Source organism: Gracilinanus agilis, chromosome 2, assembly GCF_016433145.1.
Source record: "Gracilinanus agilis isolate LMUSP501 chromosome 2, AgileGrace, whole genome shotgun sequence".
Taxonomy (NCBI): Eukaryota; Metazoa; Chordata; class Mammalia; order Didelphimorphia; family Didelphidae; genus Gracilinanus; species Gracilinanus agilis.
This window is the reverse complement of record NC_058131.1, coordinates 582,800,212-582,823,941: the sequence shown is the minus strand read 5'-3', so window position 1 is coordinate 582,823,941 and position 23,730 is coordinate 582,800,212. Positions and strand designations below refer to the sequence as shown.

Genomic DNA, 23,730 nt, shown 5'->3' with positions numbered 1-23,730 from the left:
AAGGGAGGATATAAATTTGGTGTAGCCCCACCTCTCACCCTCTTTTTCAGCGTGCTATGGAGGTGAGATGAGGCAAGAGGCAGGAGAACTTGCTCACGTGGTTTTAATTTTGTTAGATAATTAGGGGTTTTTTTACTTCCATTTCCTTTTTATTCCTTCTACTTCAAGTGATTATTAATAAACTATAAAATATAATTCTTGGAATGTTGGATATTAATTTAAATCTTACACTATCCAATTTTTCCAATATTTTTTTTGCCAAATAATAAGTTCCTACTATCAAGGGTCTTATTGTTTAATGAATGCATGGCTTTCATTAGAAGAATTTCATTAGAAGAAATTCTAATTCCAATAGAAGAAGTAACATTTACTTCTATATATTGTGTACCTAATTTATTTGATTTATTTTTTAAAGTTAATGTAAATAATTTTAATAACTACTGTTTTGTATTTTACTTTAAGGTCTGGAACTGGTAGGCTCCCTTCATTCCTCATCCCTTTTATTATTTCTCTCGAGATTCTTGATATTTTTCCCCTCCATATAAATTTGACATTTCTAGTTCTGTTCTATAATGTAACCCATCATGATTAAGTCAACTCTGCCCATGTTCCTGGATGGACTATGTGAATCTAATCTATAATCCCAGTATCTATATATTTTTTTTCTGGATGCGTTTCCCTTTCTGGACACCACTTTCCTATGTATTTTATTTTCCCTCTTTGGAAGCAAGAGCTATCTTTGTTTTTGTATCTGTATCCCATGTGCTTAACATAAACTGCTTGGCACATAGTAAGTGTATAGCAGATATTCATTCATTTGTTTCTTTTTCCATGGTCCTTTCCCCCTACCATGTAGATAATTAAATCAGTGGCCTATAGATCCAAGGGTTGTTAACATTTTCAAAATTTAACCTATATTCCCTGCTTCCTTCCCTACCTCTGTTTACTTGACAGCACTTTGAATATCTGACAAGTATGGATCAAACCTTGGAGATTGATTGCCTTCATTCAAATGAAAGCTATACTACCTCTCAAGGAGATTTCTTTATATAGACAAGATAATTATCTAGGAAAGATCTATTTTGTAATAAATAGTAATAAGTAGAATAACTGGAATCCTCTTTAAAATGGGAAAATTGGACTAGATTATACTAAGGAACTTTCTTTTTCCTTAAATAAAGACTATTCACCTTAATTCACAAATTTGATTTTCTTTGCTAAGTATCTATATTTTGAAAACTTTCTATTCTCAGAGATTGTGAGTATATAATACAGCTACATCCTTTAAAATGTTGCTCCTATTTCTTTGTGTCTCAAAGCTATATTCAGGCAATCAAGAGCAACAATTAGATCTGTGAGAAAGATCTACTTCCAATATATTTTATTGCCTTAATTCTCTAGGAAATTTTGTGGTCTACTATATACTGGATTTAATTCATGTTCTCAATCAACTTCCAATATTGTTAGAAAAACAGAATTTTCAGATTCATTTTATTTTTAGATATATTGATAGTTAAATCTTACAGAAATGTTTATATTTTATTTCAGGTGCTCTTGTCAGGACTGATTGGTGTTGTTTCTTGGAAAAGACCCTTATCCCTTGTGGTAAGTAATAATTCTGACCTGATTAACTTGAACAGTTTAGTTCTGTTGATATAGAAGACTTGTGTGGCAGATAGTCTTGAAATTAAGAGAAATAAGCCCAAATCTTAATTCTGAGACACATTGGATCTGTTAACCCTGGGCAAGGAATTAAATTTCTCAGTGTCCCAGGGACCTCTTTACGATTATGAGCTTTAGAATAGTCACAGCTCTATACTTGTAGTTTCCTTGTCATGAATTCCCTATACCAATGAAATTTAAGTTCTGAAAAACAAAATTTACTAAAAATATTAACTTAATAACAACATAAAAATATAAATAATTGAATAAACAAATACAAATAAAATATTTTAACCTAAAATGTTTACATTTTGACAAAATTAGTAACTTTGACAAAAGAATAGAATGTTAATATTTTAAATCTAATAGAGATTTTTTTCTATGTAGAACAGTGGTTCCCAAACTTTTTTGACCTGCTGCCCCCTTTCCAGAAAAAATATTACTTAGCCTCCCTGGAAATTAATTTTTCTAAAAATTTTAATAGCAATTAATAGGAAAGTTAAATGTACCTCTGGCCATCACTGCCTCCCTAGATCACCAGGGGGTGGTGGTGCCCCCTTTGGGAATCACTGCTCTAAAGGTATAAGTAACTACATGAGGAAGAGCTTTATTTTAATTTTTTTCAATTAATACTTATTTTCTCTCTCACATACTTCTTCCTATTAGGAAAAAAGTAAACAAAAACCTTGTAACAAATATTCAGTAGAGAAAAAAATTTCCCACTTTGGCCATGTCCAGAAATGTGTCTTATTCTGCATCTTTATTCACTACCTCTCTATCAGGAAATGGGTAGCATGCTTCATTATCAATCCTTTAGAGTTGTGGTTAGGCAGGTCTTTGCTCTAGGATTCTTAGGTCTTTCAAAGTTACTTGTCTTTATAATATTGCTATGGTATAATCTCCTGGTTCAGCTCACTTCAGTTTATATATCTTTCCAGTTTCTTGTTTTTATTTCTTATGGCACAATAGAAATCCTTTTCACCAATTTAACATAGTTTGTTCAGCTATTCTTTAATTAATGGGTAACCTGTTAGTTTCCAGTCCTTTGCCACTTAAAAAAGAATTGCCATATTGGACATATAGATCCTTTTCCTTTTTTTTTTCTCTATTTTAGACTTCTGGTGGCATCATTGGGCTAAAAGGTATACCTATAGTTTGATGATTCATTGGACATAGTCCTAAATTGCTTTTCAGAATGTCTGGATCTATTCCTAGTTACTTCAACAATTTATGAAGAATTGTAAATGCCAGAGGAGTTTATATTTGATCCTGAAAATAATACTGGAGCTCACTGAGCTGGTGAATTGCACAGTCAGATTTATACTTTAGAAGAATCATGTTAATTGACTGGAAGACGGATTGAAGTGGGGAGAGTCTTGGGGCAAGGAGACAGTTATGGAGGCTATTGTAGTAGTCCAGAAAAGAACTGATGAGGCCATGGATATGTAGGAGGAGAAAATGGGAGCAAAGAGAAGATATTTTGAAGGTGTGTAGTTTCAAATTGTCTTCCAAAATGGCTGAGCTATTTGAAAACTCCTCATTGTACGTTTTCTTGAAGCATCTCAAACATTTTTTATGTTTTCTTTTTCGTCAGCATTGTCAGTCTTAAGTGAAACCTCAGAGTTGCTTTAGTTTTCATTTCTCTTATTAGTGGGTGTTTTAATTTGTAAAAAACTTTTTTATACATTTTGATATAACCACATTTTTGTTCATAGCATTATGGTCATTTATGTTGGCAATTTTATAATCATTCATCCAATCCTGCATCCGAATCCTAATATGAATTGAATCTTTCTCTGTGTATAGTCTTTGTGATAGGATCTTTACTATTTTTTTTCATAAGCATTAATTAAACACATTGGCCTACTGTTTTCCATCTCTTTTTTGCCTCTTCAGTTCAGGTATCAAAACTATCTATCAAAAAAAGAATTTGGTTTTTCTTTCTTTCCCTATTTTTCAAACATTTTGTGCAATGTCATAATTAATTTTTCTTTATTGGACCAAATTCATTTTTCTATCCATTTGATTTGGGGTTTTTCCTTTGACATTCATTTTGTGGCTTGCTAAATTCATTTTTCTGGGATTAGGTTACTTAAATTCTATATTTTATGTTCTCTTAATCTGGGCATTTTATATTTATGTAAATATTCACATTTTTTGGCATAGAATTGGGTAAATGATTTATAGTATTTTTTTTTACATTTTCTTAATTTATTTTAAATTGTTTTAATTTTTGCTAAGGATTTAATTTTTTTCTTAAAAAATTCGCTCCTAGCTTTTTTCAAACTGGAGGACTGCGTTCCTAATCTTACTATGTGATGAAAGAAAGCATTCAACTTCTTTTAGCATACCTCTATTTTGAATGCTCAGACTGAGTCCTTAATTCTGTTCTGGGTTCAGAGCATGAACATGCTCTCTGAGCACTCTTCTGGGCTAAAGGTAGAAGACTGTCATTCTGCTCGTGGCCCTGTTCTGAGGCTGGTATCTAATAAGTGTGGGATCCCCTTTCTGGGTCAGAGGGGACAGCATCTTGATCCACCCCATTTTCACAGTTCCAGCCAAACACTTGTGCCTGTACTTTGAATATGTGGTCTTGGGCTGGAAAGATGACCTGCTGTGCTTTGTTTGAATTACTAATACATCCTACCTTTATGAACTTGGGCAAGCCACTTAACCCCAATTGCCTAGCTTTTACTGCCCTTCTGCCTTAGAATCCATACCTAGTATCAATTGTAAGACAGAAGGTAAAGGTTTTTATAAACAAATAATCAATACTCTGGTGCCCTTCTTAAATATGTGTTAGAATAGTTGAAGAGGAAGTTGGGCTGTAATACTTCTTCCTCTGCTGTCTTCATTGAATTCTTTGGTTCTTATTTCTAAACAAGTAGAGTTAATCATCATTGATTTCCACATTTTAATTTTTAGAAAATGCTTTACTTTCATTGTCATCTTTGATCTTCATAACCCTGCAAGGTAGTAAGTGGAGTAAGTAGTACTATCTCCACTTTACAGATGTGGAAAATGATGTTTAGAATGCTTATAAGTGACTTCCCTATGGCAAGCCAGCTAATAAAAATAAAATATCAGATCTTATTTTTAAAAAATATTTTGATTTATTTTTCTTAAATAATGATTCCATATCTAAGCATTTTCAATAATGTCATTACTAAGTTGTTTTTTTAAAAGCATTTCAAAATCAAGTTTTAAAAAAGAAATGCAGAAAAGTATACTCTCTTCTCTTGTGTTCACTTTCTGAATATTCAGATCATATAATATATAATCATATAATAAGTCACCAAAACTTGGCCAATTTATTCAAAACATATGAACATAGAAGAGTCTCTCCACATTCTAAGTCTAATACTTTTCTACTGATATCACAGTAGAGGAGTGGAATGCTGTTTTGTTTTCATAAGCTCCTTAAAATTTATAAAAACAGACAAGGTAGTTTTATTTTATTTTATTTGTGGTGTTGTTACATAGTTGAGGGTGAGTGTATCAGTAAGGCTATTCTTTAAAAAAGTGACTCAGTTCTCTCTTTTTCACTTGCCTCTTAGTGAATTTAGTAAAGTTTGCATTGAAAATAGATGTTGGGACTTGTGGTTTGCTTGTAACTATATGATAGAATAGGATTTACTAGGTCTTTTTTCTAAACAAAATTTAAGAAAAGCCTGACTGGATTTTCTCCAACCAATTAACGACTCCACTTACTTTCATCTATGTAAGATGCCCTTGGTTTGACATTTGCTATTAGATGCTGGAAAATAGCTTCCTTCAATAAGTCCTCTGAGTCTTATCCATTATGTCCTAAACTTATTTAGTGCTTTACCCTTTTTTGGCTTGGCTATAAGGGATACAAACAGAGGGCAGGGTATTATTGCAAAAATTTGAGAAAGGATTTGTATACTTTCTCTTATGTGAAGTGGAAGGAATAGGTAATACTTGCAAAAAAAAAAAAAGGAAAGGGGAACATGTTGTTCCTAGGAAAGTAGCAGAGGTCTGAGTGTGGGTGTTGGACCGCCTGGTGAAGCTTTAAGGAAGGATGCCTACTTATTTGATTGTAGTAAGGAGGGGAGAGATTGAAAATGGTGAAGAAGCAAAAAATGGTATTTTTAAAAAAAATTCAACACCATCCACAATCTTCCAAAGCACTGAAAGCTAGGATATTATCTTTTGCATTGCTTCCTAAGCTGTAGTATATAAGTAGAAAAAGAATGTTTAAATTTTTTTTTCATTTGTACTAAATGTCCCCTGTGATTGAGATAATTGTCTCCTTTGCATTATTCTATAAGAGGTTCTACATTATGCTGGATGCCAATTAAGAATCAAATTGTATGGCTCTGATTAGGTAATTTCATGAAAGATTCAGTGAAACACTTTGAGATTGCTTACTTGTCTTTAGTAGAAACAGCCTTACAAATAATCATAGCTACTAACATTAAAAAATGAGCAGAAAGGTGGACATTGCATTATTCATAAATGCTAATACTGGTGAAGGACTGAAAACTAAAGGTTTAAGAAGGGTTATTTTTTAGAAAACTAACTTGTATATGCAACTGATAGAATGAATTACTCAAAGTGTATTATATTCTGTCTTCTTAAGAAAAGTAAGCCTGGCTTTTAGCTGCTGGAATTTATTAATAATGTTTGTACCATAGATCCACGTGGTAATTTAAATACTCTTGCCTCTTTAAACATTCTCATGTAGTCACTGAAAAAGCTATCTTTATGATTTACTCAAGGAATGGTTTAAGTTTGTATGTTAATTTTATTAGTCAAGATTGTGGGGTCGTTATTATGCTAATACAAACTCAGGAGTAAATTTCAAGCATAGGCTCAAGTAGTCTAACTTTTCCTTTCCTAATGCTGCCAAAATGGCCAAGAAGCAAGGTGAGTTTCGAGTTGGGAGGCAAGCAGGTTTTATATCAACCTTTTCCTAGTTCTTCTCATACTTGTACAAAGCGAGAAACAAACAAAACAAAAGGTATAACCTCGTAAGAAGTTTCAAATTTCCAACTCTCCAGGAGAATTAGTAAATATAGTAGCTTTCATGCCTGGATTGGTATTTAAAGTAATATTGGAGGAATTAGGGCTAAAGTTTGAGAGGGAGGGGTAAAGGCTCAGAGTCCTAATTCACAAATCTTAAAATTTTTTAAATTAACCATGCTGAACATTTAGCAAATATTTCTATATCAATTATATCTTTTAAGATAACTAGTTAAAATATTATTTCTAGCTTTTATGTTTTATGATATAGCCGAGTATGAATTCAAGGGAGAACATTTGTTCTGAGCTATGAAGACCTTTGAAGGAACAGTATGCCTTTAGTAGATATAAGGATGTAAATCGGTGACACATTCCTGTCTTGTGTGTTTGTATCCCCATCCATTTGTTTGTCTCAGACCATTCCTATATTCACTGATTTTCTTTTCCCTGAACTACACTAATCTGTGCCACAGAACTGGTTTTAATCCTGTGTTGCTTTTAATTTTTGCTGACATTTAATACCTGTTCATCTCAACTAGATTGCAAACTTCTTAAGAGAAAGGACTAATTTTTATAATGCTTAAAAAAAAAACCTTCCACAGTGCACATATAAGTGATGAGGAAGAAGAAGAGGGAGTGCTCAGTGGATAACTTTCAGTGAAATATGAGAATGGTGGAGGGGAGGAGGAGTCACTGGGGATTTGAGGAGGAATGTAAAGGTTTAGAGACACTGCTCTAGGAGTGGGGATTGCCTTGCCACAGTAATGGCTTAGTTGAGATTATGTAACAAAAATTTGAAGCGGACTTCATTTTGGTTTCATGATGTTCTCTGACTTCATTGAGCAGCATGTAAATAGGAGAAAAGAGAGAGGATGAGAGTGATCCAAGGCCAGAGCTTGGCAGGACAAGATTAGCAATAGGGGCAAAGTGGGCAATAGACTGAAGAGAAGAGGATGATATAGAACTTGTTCAACAAATAGTCTCTGTAGGGAAATGAGAAAAATAATGTAGCCTGAATGTGTGGGTTAAAATCATGCATTATACTCCAGCATATGTAAATTAGTATTAATAATCAGATTGGCAACTTCCTGTAGAAAATTAGTGAAAGTTAGGTGCCCTTCAGAAGAGAGATACCAACCTTTCCTCATGAAGAGTAGAGAAATCCCTTTCCCTAATAAGTTTTATATACATAAATATATACTTCTTTCTAATGTGGCCCAAACTCCCTATTTTTCTCCATTTTATTAATAGCTCTAACAGACAGTATTCAAAAGGTTAAAAGAGGTTAGGTTCCAAAGGGAAAAGTCCTAAAATTTATAGCTACAATCTTGACTCCCTGTCCCAAATGTTTCAGTCTGAAAGGTGTTGGCCATGTCTCCTGACTGCTCATTAGAATGACTTTGGGGTGCGGACCCCAAGACTCCACTCCACACACTGTATATGGGTGATAACCTATGGGAAGGAACTAGGAGGTGGACAGATTACAGGTCCTAGTGAAAAGAAGGGATGGGGTTAGAACTGGGAAGAGGGACATGACAGAAGCTGCCATCTCCTACCACGTCAACTTCTTCCTAGAATCATTTTCTCCCATTTGTGACATGAAGATAGGGTGGCATTGTTTGTCACTCTTGAAGTTGCAAGTTGACAAAATCAGGCTCTTTTCTTTCCTTTCTGGTCAACTGTGCTCTGCCCTCTTGTTTAGTTGGAGGGCATTTATCTTTTCCAATGAATTGAGTGTCCTTTATCAATGAATGGGCTTTGAGGCTTAGGTTAAAATTTCATTAGATAGAAATCATAGCAGAGTTGTGAGGAGTGCTTGGGTTAGAACTGGAATGGTAAAGGAGCGAGCTTAGAGTATGTGATGGAGTAAACCCCAACTTCACCTTGCACTGATATTATTGGTTATATAGATTTTGCAGACTGGAGAGAGGAGTTTTAACTACTGAGTTTCCTTAAGTGCTTTCTCATTTTTTGAGAGGAAGAAGACTTCAGATAAGAACTATAATTTTAGAGGCATTTATGGAACTCTGGGGATGTAGTAGGATTCTCTGAAGAGAGTCGCTTTGACTTTTTTTTTATAGGCTTAGATGCTAGTCCTTTGCTTTTTTGTTGTCTGAGGTAAACAAATTCTCTTCTACAGATAGTCCCTGTTTTACATAAATTCATATTACATAAACTCAGCTTTGTAAAGAATTCTAAAAGAAATCCATATTAAAAAAAAAAAACCAATCCTATGTTAACTTTACTGTTCAGTATTGTGCTCTGCTCCTCTTCCCCAACTCCTGTGCTGGGCTCAGTGTTGTGAGACCTCCTACCTATCCTTCCAAAAAAACCCCTAAAAAACTTTCCAAACAAAAGCAGAGCAGATATACAGAGACTTGTTCCTTTGCCCTTCTTCTACCTATCTGCCCTGGTGTCTATAGCCTCCTTTTCTCACTAGTCCTCCCCTATCTGGGTCTCTACCAGCCTCTCATGGGTCCATCCCCAGCCTTGTGTGTTCCTACTCCTGCTCTCACTTATCTGTTTCAGCCCCCCTATGTACTTGTTCCCTTCCTGTCTTATTTGTTGTTTTATTAACTTGAGTGCTTACCTGGGAGTTTAGGTTTCCTCCCTTACTCAATCTTTCCCTTCCTTTCTCCTTACCTTCATCCTTCTCTTTCCTTCCTTCCTTCCTTCTTAGACGTTTCCTGTTTCCCATTCTTCTTTCCCTTTCTTTCTTCCTTCCCTCTCTTCTACTACTTTTCCCTTCCCCCTTTAATCCTTTCCCTCTTCCTTCTTCCCTTCCCTTCCCCTTTTCTTTCCTTTCTCCTTTTCTCCCTTCCCTTCTATACCCCTTTGCCTACTCCTATCTCTTTTCTTCCTTTCTTTCCCATCTTACTCTTTCCCCCTTCATTGCTTTCCCCTTCCTTTTCTAATCCCCTTCCTACTCTTTTCTCTTTCTTCCTTTCTCTCTCTTCCCAATTCTTTCTCCTTCGATTTAAACCAAATTTTTTTTTATAGAAACTTTTAATAGTATGTTTTTTTTTTTAAACCCTTGTATTTGGTGTATTGTCTCATAGGTGGAAGATTGGTAAGGGTGGGCAATGGGGGTCAAGTGACTTGCCCAGGGTCACACAGCTGGGAAGTGGCTGAGGCCGGGTTTGAACCTAGGACCTCCTGTCTCTAGGCCTGACTCTCACTCCACTGAGCTACCCAGCTGCCCCCTTAAACCAAATTTTTATGTCTCCGAAGGGAGAATTTAAGTGAGGGGCATTAGTAAAAAAGAATATATATTTTTAGAAATTCCCAATGTTAATCATAGCCTGTGTAAAAACAAAAGCTTCACCTCTGGACTATGGGTAACACTTGTAAAATATTTTGTAAATATATTATAATACATAATTGGGTTGCAGTTCAGTGTAACTGAAGATGACATGTGACATTAAAGGATGTATGGCTTTTCTTAATTACTCTAAAATAGAAGTATAATAATATTAACATATAATAATATAATAAAAAATTTTACTTTTAATGTAGTCATTTCATTCTTTAAGTGAATACATTATATACTTTGACATTGCCTTGAGGTAGTCGCTCATAGTAACCTATGATAAAACAATTTCAATTTTTCCTACTTATATACAATAAAATATCATAATTTCAAAATGACACAAATTGAAATTCTAGTTCACAATTCTTAAAATGTAAAAAGGAGGACTATTTCTAGTTTCAAATAGATGTTTCTCAGTTTATTGACATGAATTTTGAGATTCTCTGATAGACATAACTCAAGATGAGTATAGCAAGGGTCATAGTTTGTTACATAATTATCATGAATATTTTAATATTGATTAAAAGGTAAGCTTTTATTCAGCAATACAGATAACAGACAAGCAGAGAAACAATTGGGAAATCTTTCTATTTCACTTAGCACTGGTCTGCTATTATTAGTATTTATTTGTGGGTTGACTGACTCCTAAAGTTTTATTAGCAATAACATGGACTTGTTATTGTTTGTTAACCCCAACTCAGTTCCAGAAACATTTACTATTACATAAGCAAACTTTATTCTCACATATTAGTTTTACATATTCATCATATTTTGATTTGAAGACCATATATTACAAATGAAAATTTCAGTTTGATTGGTATTTCATTTGCCAGTAACTATTTTTTCCTGGACCAATTGCAATATTTAATATTATATTCTGAACAATGAGAAACTGAATATATGTCAATATTGCATTTCATATTGAATTAATAATTTTTATTCCTTATCTTTGGTGTTATACATTCCATATTGTGATGAAATTAGCTTAAAATCATATGCAATGAAGTTCACCTTTTCTTTCCGATGGTATATTTCTTTCTGTATAGTGATAGCCATGTTTAATGTACTGTGTATTAACATCAATTATTCGTAATTCAGTTATTTCCCCATGTGTAGTCTACAGAGTTTTATAATTCATGTGTCAGAACTTTTGACATCATGAAAATTTGTGCATTTTCCTAAATAATGGTACAATTTAGGAATTGCTATAACTTTTAATGTAAGCCTTAGAAAATCCATAGGGCATTCCAACAAACCTCAGAAATGGACTGAAATATAACTTTAATATATTAGCAGCAATTGATGCAAGTAGAAGGTTAACACAATTAACATAAATATATTTGAACTCACAATTTATTCAAAATACTCATCATAAATCCACTTTCAGGCTCATTATAGTCAGGATCATGACTTCTTTCTAGGAAAATGCATTTTACTTCATCATATTAAAAGGATGATCTCTTTATCCATTAAGTACTGAAGGAAAGTAAGAAATAGGATGTAAATTTCTAAGTCTTTGAGACTATGCAGGTTTTTACAATACTAATAAAACAGCTTCAGCTTAAATACTTAAATAAAAACCTGTCCTCCATCTTGTTTATTAAATCAATCCATTATTATGCCCTCTCTTTAAAAAATTTACCAACTTTACCAAATATGAGTGGGGAGAAAAATCTCTCAGCTAGAAACTGAAATTGAATTAGGTTCACTAAAAGCACAAAAAATAGGAACAGGTAACTCAAAGACTAAAAAAAAAAGATCTATCTCAGTTTCTCTTCAAAATTAAGCAAAATTTGAATACATTCATTGACAAAATGTTCTTTTCTATATGTGGAGATATTCTACATGACACTTTCTTAAAGCACATTAATTTAAGTGTCATATGAAATAATCAGGCATATGATTCTCTCTCTCCCTTTTAAAAACATTTAATCAAGGAAGCAGGGACTATACTGGAGTCACTTCAAACCAGTTAAATTTTTACTGTGAGCTTTTAAACTTTGAAAATAATCACACTACAAATCAATGCTTGACTTACTATTTTGTTTATTTTCTAGACTTAGTGCATTGAAAAAAATGTTAATAATGCAGATTAAACTTAAAAGTGTCTTGTATATACTTTTTAAAAGTTTTTTTCCCCTAAAGATTCAGTTGCTTAACATTTACCAATTTACCACTGACCTTAAGTACATAAGACAAATATGTATAATAGAAAGAGTATATTATAAAGAAAAGACAAGATAATAAAGATGAACTAAATTTTCCCAAGTAACCCAGTGTTTAAAAGCTTTATGAACTAACAAGCAGTATATTTCATTACACCTTAAGTAATTATAACATTCTTTGCATCAATTGTTGTTTGTAAATTACTTTTTCAATAATCCCTAAGGAAAGAAATATCACTACAGACAAGTTTTAAATTAGTACCATCTTCTAGAAAAATCACAGGTGATGTCTGGCATAGAGACACTACTAGATAGTTTTGGAGGTTTTAGTAGGTACTTATATTAGTAGTTATGGGACAAAGAGCACTGTACTTACAACTTGTACACATAATTGATAAAGTACAAAGTATTCCTTTTACTAATTGAGTATTAATATGTTGTATTGTTGAAAAGGGATAATTTATTTATTTTCTAGATTATAAATTTAAATAGTTTACTTTCCATTAATGTCCCTAAATTTAAACATTATGGAATGAAGTGTTTTCTGTCCCAGACCTCTTACACTCAGCAATGATAGATGAGGAGTAAATTTCATAACTATGATAAAGAATTTAGGAGCTTTGATTATAGACATCAAGGAAACTTAAGGATGTGAAGACATCCTCACTTAAGGAAATACTGCATTTCTGAAGTGTTTTACTAAAATCATGCAGGTCATGTTCTTATACCTTAAGATTCGTGGAGAGATCCGAACTCAATGTTTCTTCTGCTGCTATTTGGTTGTATAAAGTTTTACTCTAGTGCAAACTAGTGAATAATCATCAAGTTTATCATTAGTCCATAGTGTTGTACTGACTCAGCAAAATAATTCTACAATCAATTAATTATGTGTTTGCTTTAGCATTACCTTCTAGAATATAGGCAGAAACAATTACTCCCTAACTTTTTCTATGTTATTTGATATAGCTGTTGAGTTGGAAGAGTTTCCCAGGTATTTGTAAATATGCTTTGGCACCAACCTTTATGAATAAGAAATAGGCATTGTGCAAGGTAGGAGGCAAAGGAGTGTAAGACATAGTCCTTGTTTTCTTTCTTTTAATTTTTTATTACATTTTTCTTTTTCTCATTATATGTTGATAGAATTTTTAGTAATAATTTTCTGACATTTTGCAATCTATGTTCTTTCCCTTTTCCCACTCTCTTCCCCCCTTGCTGAGACAGCAGGTAATATAAATGATACATGTGCTATCATACAATACATATTTCCATGTTTGCCATGTTATGAAAGAAGACACATCCTTCTTATATGGGAAAGAAACTCCTGAAAAAAATAAAGTGAAAAATGATATGCTTCAATTTGCATTCAGACTCTCTGTTCCTTGTGAGGTTCTTACCCTTTTTCATTATGAGTCCCTTGGAGTTATCTTGGATTCTTGCATTGCTGAAAAGAGTTGTGTTATTCAGTAGATAATTTATATACTTGCTGTTACTGTGTACATTGTTCTCTTGGTTCTGCTCACTTCATTTTGTATTACTTCCTATTAAGTCTTTCCAAGTTTTTCTTTTAGCTGATTGTTCTAGGCATCATTTCTTTCATTAAAGAACATAAAAAACATTAGAAAAACACAGCAATCTTTCATTAAAATCATATACAAATTGTTCAGCTGTTTCCCAATTGATGGACACCCCCCTCAGTTTCCAATTATTTGTCACCCCAAAAAGAACTGCTATAAATATTTTTTGTATAAGTAGGCCCTTTTTCTCTTTCTTTGATCTCTTCAGAATACAGAGCCAGTAATTGTATTTCTGGGTCCGTTGGACATAGTTCTTAATTGTTCTCTAAGATGGTGGTATCAGTTCACAGCTCTGCCATCAGTGTAACAGTGCCCTAATTTTCCCATATCCACTCTAGCATTTATCATTTTCCTTTTTTGCCATTTTCACCAATCTGACAGATGTGAGGTTGTTTTAATTTGCATTTCTCTAATTAAAAAGTGATTTGTACCATTTTTTCATATGACTAAAGATAGTTTTAATTTCTTTATCTGAGAACTGCCTGTTGATATCTTTTGACCATTTATTAGTTAGGGAATGACTTCTTATAAATTTGACTTATTTTTCTATATATTTGAGAAATGAGGTCTTTGCCAGAGATACTTTCTATAAAAAAATTTTCCCACTTTTAAAATTTTCTCTTCTATTCTTGGTTGCATTAGTTTTGTGTGTGCAAAAGCCTTTTAATTTATTGTAGTCAAAATTATCTGTTTTATATCTTATGTTCTCTGTGTCTTGTTTTGTCATGAATATAATTTTTTCTAGGAGCTTAAACTTTTTATAGGAAAAAAGGACATGAACATGTGCAAAACTGAATAAGCAGATCCCATCCCAGCAGTTTTAAGAGAGGAGTCTGAAGATCTAGTTTTCAGTCTTCATATTACAGCTTCTTAAATGGGTGACTGTAGACAAATCCATTCAATCTCTGTCAAAATCAGTCTGCACTAATGCCTTTTTTAAGTGCTATTTGAAGAACAAAAAGGACAGGGTCTTTGGTATTTTATAAGAATAAAATGATATACAGCTGTAAGCTACTGTATAACAAGGCAGCATACACTTTGGATTGCACAGCACTCTGGACAATAGAGTAGATGATATCTACTCTAGTTGAAGTAAGTTCTAAGAATTTTCTAGATTAGCAATGAATGGATTAGTGTGTGTGTGTGTGTGTGTGTGTGTGTGTGTGTGTGTATTTGTGAGAGAGAGAGAGAGATAGATATTTAGATGCTTTTAAAGTTATTTAATTTGCCAAGTATTATTTTAATGTTTCTTGAAGAGAGCTCTAGACCTGGAGTCAGGAAATCCAGATTTTAGTTCCAGTCTTGTCCCTAACAGGCTGTGTTGAACTTGAATCTTTCTGATTCTAGGTCTAGTGTCATATCCACCTAGATACAACCTAGACGCCTAGATAACAACAATAACAACAATAATAATAGCTAATAATTATATAGCACTTTGTGCCAGGTGCTTTACAGCTATTATCTCATTTGATCTTTACAACAACTCTGGGACATATGAGCTATTATTATTTCCAATTTACATACGAGGAAAATGAGGCAAATAGGCTAAGTGACTTGTCCAGGGTCACAGAGCTAGTGAGTGTCTGAAGTGGGATTTGAACTCAGATCCTCCTGACTTGAGGCCCAGAGTTCTATCCATTGGACCACTTAGATGTACCATATTTACAAAATGGGAGCGTTGGACTGGATTTGTAGCCCTGAGCCCGAAAGCACCAGTAAAATCTTAAAGTTCTGCTAGTATCAGATTAAAATATAATTAGGAAATATTTGCCAAAATAAACAAAATATAATATATTTTAATATATAACATAATATATGATTTGCATTGGCAAATTATGTTAATTCATGATTTTCTAAGTTGGTATGTGGCTTGCAGGGATCTATATCTATTTGAGTTAAACTCCACTGGGAGAAATGATCCCCAAGATTGCTTCTCATTCTAAATTTTATGACACTCTGATATTCTTCACCATGAAAAAAGTAAGACTATACCTTCCAGTCTTTTTAGTTTAACTAACTACCTGACCAGTTCCTTCTCATTTTTTCTCATGAGGTACTGGATGATAAGACTGGGCATTATCAAAAAGAATATTTTAGAGCAGAGGCAGCTGAGTGGCACAGTGGATAGAGCACTGGGCACAGTCAGGAAGATCTGAGTTCTTATGTGACCTCAGATCCTTACCAGCTGCCTGGGCAAGTCACAACTCCTATTTGTCTCAGTTCCTCATCTGTAAAATGGGGATACACTGGAGAAGAAAATGGCAACCACTCCAGTATCTTTCCCAAGAAAACCCCATAGACCTTTACTGTGGAGCCATGTAGAGTTGGTTATGACTGAAGGACTGAACAACAATACTACAGATCAGTAATTCTTCACAAACACAGTGGATAGATTGAAGAGAGGTGGATGGGCTCATTAATGTGAAAGGGGGGAAATTAAATTTTTATTTATTCTAAGCTTAAAGTGATATTTAGTATTTAGCATAGTAAAAAAAAAATATTCTGAGAAGGGATCCATAGGTTTCACCAGCTTGCCGTAGAGGTACATCACATGAAAAAGGTTCAGAACTCCTGGTATAGATATTTAACTGAGGCTACAAAATGATTTGTTTAGTTCAATAGTAAATCATATCACATAGTAGGCATTTAATAAGTGTTTATTAATTGATAATTTAATTAAATTTGTTTGTGATGTATCTTGTGTTCTACTTCATTCTTTTTTATGACAATATGCACTTTCATCTTAGGACATTAGTAAATTTTAGCAACAAAAAAGGAGGAAATTACGTTAAAGGATTCTTAATAATTGTCTAGCCCAGTTTAGAACAGCTTATCTCATCTGTAAAATTCCTTACTTTTATAATGTCCCTCATATGCCCTGAGGTCCTCATAGTCTCTTGATAGAAAAAAAATCATTAAGAAAGATCTAATATGCTGAGATAGCTTTAATATAAGTAAAGTAATAACTGAAGTGTCACTAGATTCAAAATGCCTATTTTTCAGAAAGAAGGCAATTATAATAATATAGATATAGCACTAGAAGAATTATGACTGCTCAGAAATATTTGATATGTCTGTGGCATAGTTAATTTTAAAGGTATTAGCAAGCATACAAATCATAAGTATGAACAGCATACAGAACTATATTAATTGAGAATAAATTTAATAAGCAGTTCTGAGCAAATGTCTCTACTTTTATTCAGCAAAGAAATTGTTCATTGAGGCTATGAGATGTCAGACCATTTTCCTTCATGTGGCTTGGCCACTTTTCAATGAATGATCTTACTCATAGAATTTTTTGTATTGTATTGTACTGTACTATATGGCAAAGACAAGAAACTGAAGTATCAGGGAATTTAAAGTTCACCTAATTTTTATTATGCAATAGATATAATTTTATTTCCTATACATTATCATTTGTGCTAAAATAAAAGAAAAAGTTCAGATGTGTGTGAACAAGCAATCTTATTCTTGCAGTACAGATGATAAAACATATTGCTCTTCTTTTGATAATATGACAGACAATGGCAAGAGCATGTTACATATGTTGTCAGAATTCATTGTTTTGTCAGATGATCCTACTTAACTGATGTTGAAAACCCAGTGGGTCTTATGGCAGCAGGTCAGTTTTAGATCTTCTTTGTAATGAAGTGAGTCTTCTGCTCAATCAGATGTAATGGTACAGGGTGATCCCATAAGGAAGGAAGATATGTTTGATGAGAGATTTAGTCATTGCTGTAGTGGTGGCAAATGAGTGACATTATCATGCTATCTTCAACTACAGTAAGAGCAAATCTTTTCACCTGAGATGATGGAAGGAGCCTAGTAAAATAATTATCATTCAGAGAAAGATTGGCAATCACATAAAATCATGACCTACTGGTCTTTTAGACGTATGCCCTCTAACTGGTCTGGGGAACATAGTTGGAAAGAAATAGTTGCCTCGTCCTTTTGTAGGGGGGATGATATAGTCCCCCTTCATCTTCAACTTCAACTTCAACATGGCATCATTGATGATGCACTTCTCAAAATTCTGCCATTTTTATAAGGACATCAACCTACTTGGTCAGTTAAGCTGAAGGTGTATAATATGTCTCTGAGTTAACTCACAAATGACTTGTTTGCCTTGGTCCTAACCCCAAAGAGCATATTTCATTGTCCAGTTGTGTTCTTTCAACACTGTACTTTGTCAGACCCATAACCACTGACAAAGAGTCAGTATAAAAAAAGCGATTATCTGCCTTATCCTTTAAGCCTCTCTCTCATGCCTTCAGCTCAGTCCCCTGGAGGGATTTGCTAGGTCCCTCAGTCCTCAAAAAATACTTTTTAGAGTTCTTTTATTTATGGAAAAAATGAGAAAACAGAAAAGGGATAATGGTTGAACAATTTATAGTTCATAAATGTACTATAAGATATTACAAAAGATACAATGTTAGAGGAGCATGGAAAGACTTGTTTGAACTGGTATAGAGGCAAGGAAGCAACAATATTATGAAGAAAAATAATCTTGAAATATACGTTTAAGTATAACTAGCATTTATGTTTAAGGTTTGTAAATACTTTATAAGGATGATGAATCATAACTCTAGGAAAATGATGATGAAAACTACTATTCACCTTCTGATAGATAATGGTGTCAAAGAGTAGAATGAGACCGTATTTTCCTTGACTATGCATTATTATCAGAATGGTTTTGTTTTCCTTCGTCATCCACATAATAGAGAGGATAGCATTGGGGAGGAGAGAGAAGGTGTGCAATGTTTTCAGAAAAAAGAAAAGATCTTAACTGACACACTTAAAATATATATAGGAACAAAAAATAGAAAGTTCCAGAGGAAACCCAAAGGGAACAGATGAGCAGAACAGCTTTGCAAGTTTCACACTGAAATTAATATATCCCTTTTTTATGTGAACTGGAAAGACCTCTAAGAATTGATACACGGTGAGAGGAGCAGAACCAGAACACTGTACACAGACACTGATACACTGGAGCACAGTCAAATGTAACAGACTTTTCTTCTAGTAGCAATGACCCAGGACAATCCAGAGGAAATTAGGAGAAAGAACGCTATCCACATCTAGAGAAAGAACAGTGGGAATAGAAATGCAGAAGAAAAACATGTGATTAATCACATGGTTTGATGGGGTTATGATTAGGGTTTTGATGTTAAAAGATCACTCTATTGCAAACATAAGTAACATGGAAATAGATTTTGAACAAGGAAACATGTATAAACCAGTGGAATTGCTTGTCAGCTCCAGGAAGAGGAAGGGAAGAGGGATGGGAAAAATCATGAATCATGTAACCATGGAAAAATATTCTAAATAAGTAAATTACAAAAAAAAATATATCATTAAAAAAAGAATAACAAGGAGGCAGCTGGGTGACTCAGTGGATTGAGAGTCAGACCTAGAGATAGGAGGTTTTTGTTTTCAAATCTGGTCTCAAACACTTCCTAGCTGTGTGACCCTGGGTAAGTTACTCAGTCCCCATTGTCTAGCCCTTAACCGCTCTTCTGCCTTGGAACCAATGCACAATATTGTGGTTTTTTAAAAAAAGAATAACAAACTAAATATAATATTCTATTTGCAGTTTATGTATAACTTTCTATTCTGACTAATATTTACTTGATGTATAGAAACTCTTTTCTTATTTGGATTTTTGTGCCTGTTTTTCTACACCAATTTTGCATTTTAAGCTGTTGTTTTCTTTTTGCATTGCTTTAATTTCTTTTTCCCATTTTTTCTTCTACCTCTCATTTTTTATTTTTGAATTCCTTTTTGAGTGCTTCCAGTGCCTGAGACCAATTCTCATTTTCCTTGAAGTTTTGCATGTGGCTGCTCTAATTGTTCCATACTGAATCAGTGCTTTGTTATTCTTTGTCTATATAAAATTTTCTATGATTAGGTGTTTCTTTTGCTGTTTGCTCATTTTCCCAGCCTTTTTTTTTTAACCAGTAGACTAGGAGTTCTGAAAACTGCCGATTCTGCCCCTTTTGCTGATGGTTTGCAGGACTTAGAACACTATGTGCTATTTTGCCCTGAGGCTAAGGGCTTCACCTTGGCACAGGCTTGAAAGGGTCAAGCCCTATGGATTTCCAGGCTTTGCTATGGGCTGGTGCCAGGATGTGGGTCTTGGCCTTTGAGGGATAGGTGTGGGGTGTTCTGCTGTTGTCTTAAACAGGATGCTAAAGTTACCCTTTCAAGTTGTTTTTTGCAGGAAAACCCCCTCACTCCTCCTTTTTTGGTTCAGCATCTTCAGTTGTTTTGAGGTACTATTTTAAGGTTTGTTTGAAAGGATTCTCAGAGCAGTTCAGGCTTTCACTGCTACTAAGCTGCCATTTTGTTTCCATACCTCTCCTTTACTTGGTATATAGAAATTCCCATTTTATTTGGTGTTAAGTTCAGAATAAGTAATTATTTAAAGCATGCCAAATGTAGGATACCATTATAGTATAGTCTTTATGAGTGAAATCAAATGGGAAAATTTTTAGGAGAAAATTCTGTCAGTAATCAAAAGAATGCTGTTTCTTTGTGTCAGAAGAAGTAGAAAAATTTTTAGTAGTAGAAATAACTTTTTACCTCAACAAACAACAGTTTAAACTTTAAAACTTTGTACTTAAAATTGTCGTAATTGGTAGTGATGCCCTTTCCTCATTCCATGTGTCAGGGACTCATTTAAATAAGTTGTAGTGGTTTAAATGAATTTTTTCATTTTTATTCTTGAAATTCTGCATTCATTTTATTCTCCCTTATATGACCATGTAGGTATTCTGACTTTATGCTCTTCACTCAGAATCTACTTCAGCATCAGTATCAAGTTATTTTCTAGCTGTTAAATATAAGCCATTTCTGGAGACTTTTTTGACCTCTAATTACAGAGTAGATCTAAGTCAGAGAGGCATCAAAAAACTTGCTTCCTCAGTGATCAAGAAAACTGAATAAAAAGGGTCCTGGTGAGGTGATGGAGAAGATGCAAAATGAAACAAGCATTTTTGGATTTTGTTACTATGGAAATATTTTTGGCTTGTTATGCATGCATATATATGCATATATATATATTACATGGATTTTCTTTTTCCTTTTATTTTACAATGGAAGGGAGAGGGGTATTAAAATAGAGTTGCTGAAAAAAAGGAAGGAAGGAAGAAAAGGGTCATTGAAGCCTGTTTTTTTCTGAGAAAGCAGGAAGCATCAAACAACAGGGAAAAAAATTAAAATAAAGGAAATGAACCAGAGGCAGTACAATGCAGTAGAAATATTCTAGAATTGGAATCACAGGACTGGAATGAAAATCCTGGCTTAGCCACCTTTGTATGGGACAACAAGAAGTTATCTAACCTCTCTGGGTTTCGTGTATTTACTCTGTAAAAGGAAAGGATTGAATTTGATGATCTTTAAGGCAGTTCTTTTCTAACTCTAATTTATGATTTTTGAACTTATAGCCCAAAACAAAGTGAACTTTTTATTTTTGCATTTACTTGGCAATTTTCATTATCTAATCAAAGAGCATTTTCTCTTTGAGAATTTTAACTTCTGTGATGGCATTTTGCCATATAAACAATTTAGTCTTATAACTAAAGCCTGTGTTTGAATACTTATATTTTAGAGGCAGTTAGCTGGCATAGATTGGCACAGCTCCTGGCTTGGGGTCAGTAAGACTCAGCTTCTTGAGTTCAAATTTGGCCTCAGACACTTATTAACTGTGTATCCCTTTATTTACCTCACTTTCCTCATCTGTAAAATGAGATAGAGAAGGAAATGACACAAACCATTTTAGTATCTTTGCCAAGATAAGATACTTGATTTATGAAATTGGACTAGTCATTTAACCTCTCTCTGCCTCAGTTTCATCAATAAAATGGGAATAATCATAGCATCTACTTCCCACAGTTATTGTGATGATAATGAGATAATATTTTTAAAGAGTATTGCAAACTTTAAAGCACTGTATGAATGCTAGCTATATAAATGGCAGTTACATTGCTGATTTGTTAAGTGACCTTTAGAAAATATTTAATCCTACCCTGTTTCTCCAGCAATAAAATGAACAGAGTATTATCAGGAGATGACATTTTAAAAAGAACCTTTCAGTTGCTTAGGTTAAAATATCACTATATTTTTCTCCCCTCAAGATGAAAGTGATGAGTACAGACCTCCTACCTTATGCCCCACAACCAATTGAGGAGTAGAATACAAAGTCTTTGAGATTAGGGAAGAGTCTTAATATTTTCTTTGTATTTTCAATGCCTAATCTGGTTTCTGGAACATTGCAGACACTTAATAAAAAGCATTTTGATTGATTCTTGATTAGCCAGAATATTGGAGGGGTGGAAAAATTTCCTATCTTTGCTGCAAAGAAAGTAAATAAAGTCTATCATTTATATAAAATCATTTCTAGTATCTTGATTTTTTCTGAAATGGGAAGCATAATTTAAATGTAAGCAGACAATTTGGAGGTAGCTGATTGGCACAGTAGTTAAGAGTGTTGAACTTAAGAGTGAGGAAGATCTGAATGTGAATTTTGCTTTAGATACCAACTATAACTTTGTGACCAAATAAATTATTATTTAATTTCTTAAATTATTTAAATAAAATAACTTTTGTTTAACTTTTTTCATCCTCAAATAATAATACCAACCTTACAAGGTTCTTTTGAGCATCAAATGAGATAGTATTTGTAAAGCACTTTGAATATTTTAATCACCAATTTTTATTGTTGTTGTTGTTTTTTATTATGCCAGAGTAATTATAGATTACTACTATTCTTTGACCCAAGTGTCTTGGCTTACCAAGTTCTCTACAATGAAGGAAGACCAAAATGATGTAATCTAATCATAAAAAATTGTAGTCCTCTTTTTTTTTTTTGCCTGGAAAAGAAGTGATTCTGGAAAGCTATCAAGTAAACATGAGTGAAAAAGAGCATATGACAATTAACAAATTAGGCCAAACTGATGGCAAACTGGAGCAAATTTGAAGAGCCAGTGAATGCCCAAAGGGCAATCAATAAGCAAAAAGAAATAAAATAATCTGACAAATGAGATCATGACTGCTAAAAAGAAAGTGACAAATTTGGCTGGTAAATGATGAAGAGGCAATTGGTATATCATAATAGATAACAGGTTTGAAGGTGGAATATGACTATGAACTTATAAATGCCAACTAGGCAAGTGATGAGTCATATGTGTGATAATGTAAAAAAGGAAAACCAGCATTATCCAAGTAAAAAGGCAGTCAAACAAAAAGAAGATATGGAAAAGTAAAATTCTGCTCTGCTAAAAACTTGAAGACTTCTTTTAAAAATGCTAACATAGGAAGAAAAAACTTTTTTAGATCCTAACATAGTACATTGCTTCCTTGACAATTATGTTATTTAAACACCAACCAAAGACCAATAGAGAACATCCTTATTTTTTTCAACTACAGATAAACCTTGAAATCATATAAGATACATTAGGTAATTCAGTGGCTCACAGAAGTAACAGCTACCAAATGTAATTTACATAGAGATTGATATAGTAAACTATAGATATATAAGAGTGAAAAGAGATGGGCTCTATATGCTTATTAATAATTTTGTTTTGGTATTGGATATTTGTTACTGTTAAAAGTTCTTCTGTGTAATATAAATATCTTTTAACTCAGTTCAACTAATATGTAAATGTCTGCTATGTGTAAGCACTGTGCCGAGTCCTCAGAATATGAAAATGGAAATATAACAATCCCTATCCTCAAAGAATTTAAAGCTTACTGAGGGGATATGCCATGTGAACCCAGAAATTTAGATATTAAGGGAACAACAGAAAAAGTGAGACCATTGTAGGAAAATCACTAGGAAGATGGTGTATGGTAGGGATTAGCAGCCGTCCCCAAACATTGAACAATATTAATGAATACTCATATTCCTCTGAAAGTTGGGGTCTTGAAGTCAATTATGATGGTATGATGATGAAGAATTCTTCAGGAGATCTTCCCTGAGCAATGACTGCATTTATCAAGGTCACCTGTGATACTTGAGGAGTGGGTGGTGGGT

General features: G+C 33.5%; 1 protein-coding gene across 1 annotated transcript in view; it reads left to right on the top strand.

Moving 5' to 3' along the window:
- Window positions 1-23,730, top strand: part of FAM189A1 (family with sequence similarity 189 member A1) — a 537,302-nt gene that overhangs the window by 188,398 nt on the left and 325,174 nt on the right. The window contains exon 2 of the mRNA XM_044662452.1: window positions 1,549-1,605. Within this exon, the coding sequence (XP_044518387.1) occupies window positions 1,549-1,605 (57 nt within the window). The remainder of the gene's footprint in view (window positions 1-1,548; window positions 1,606-23,730) is intronic.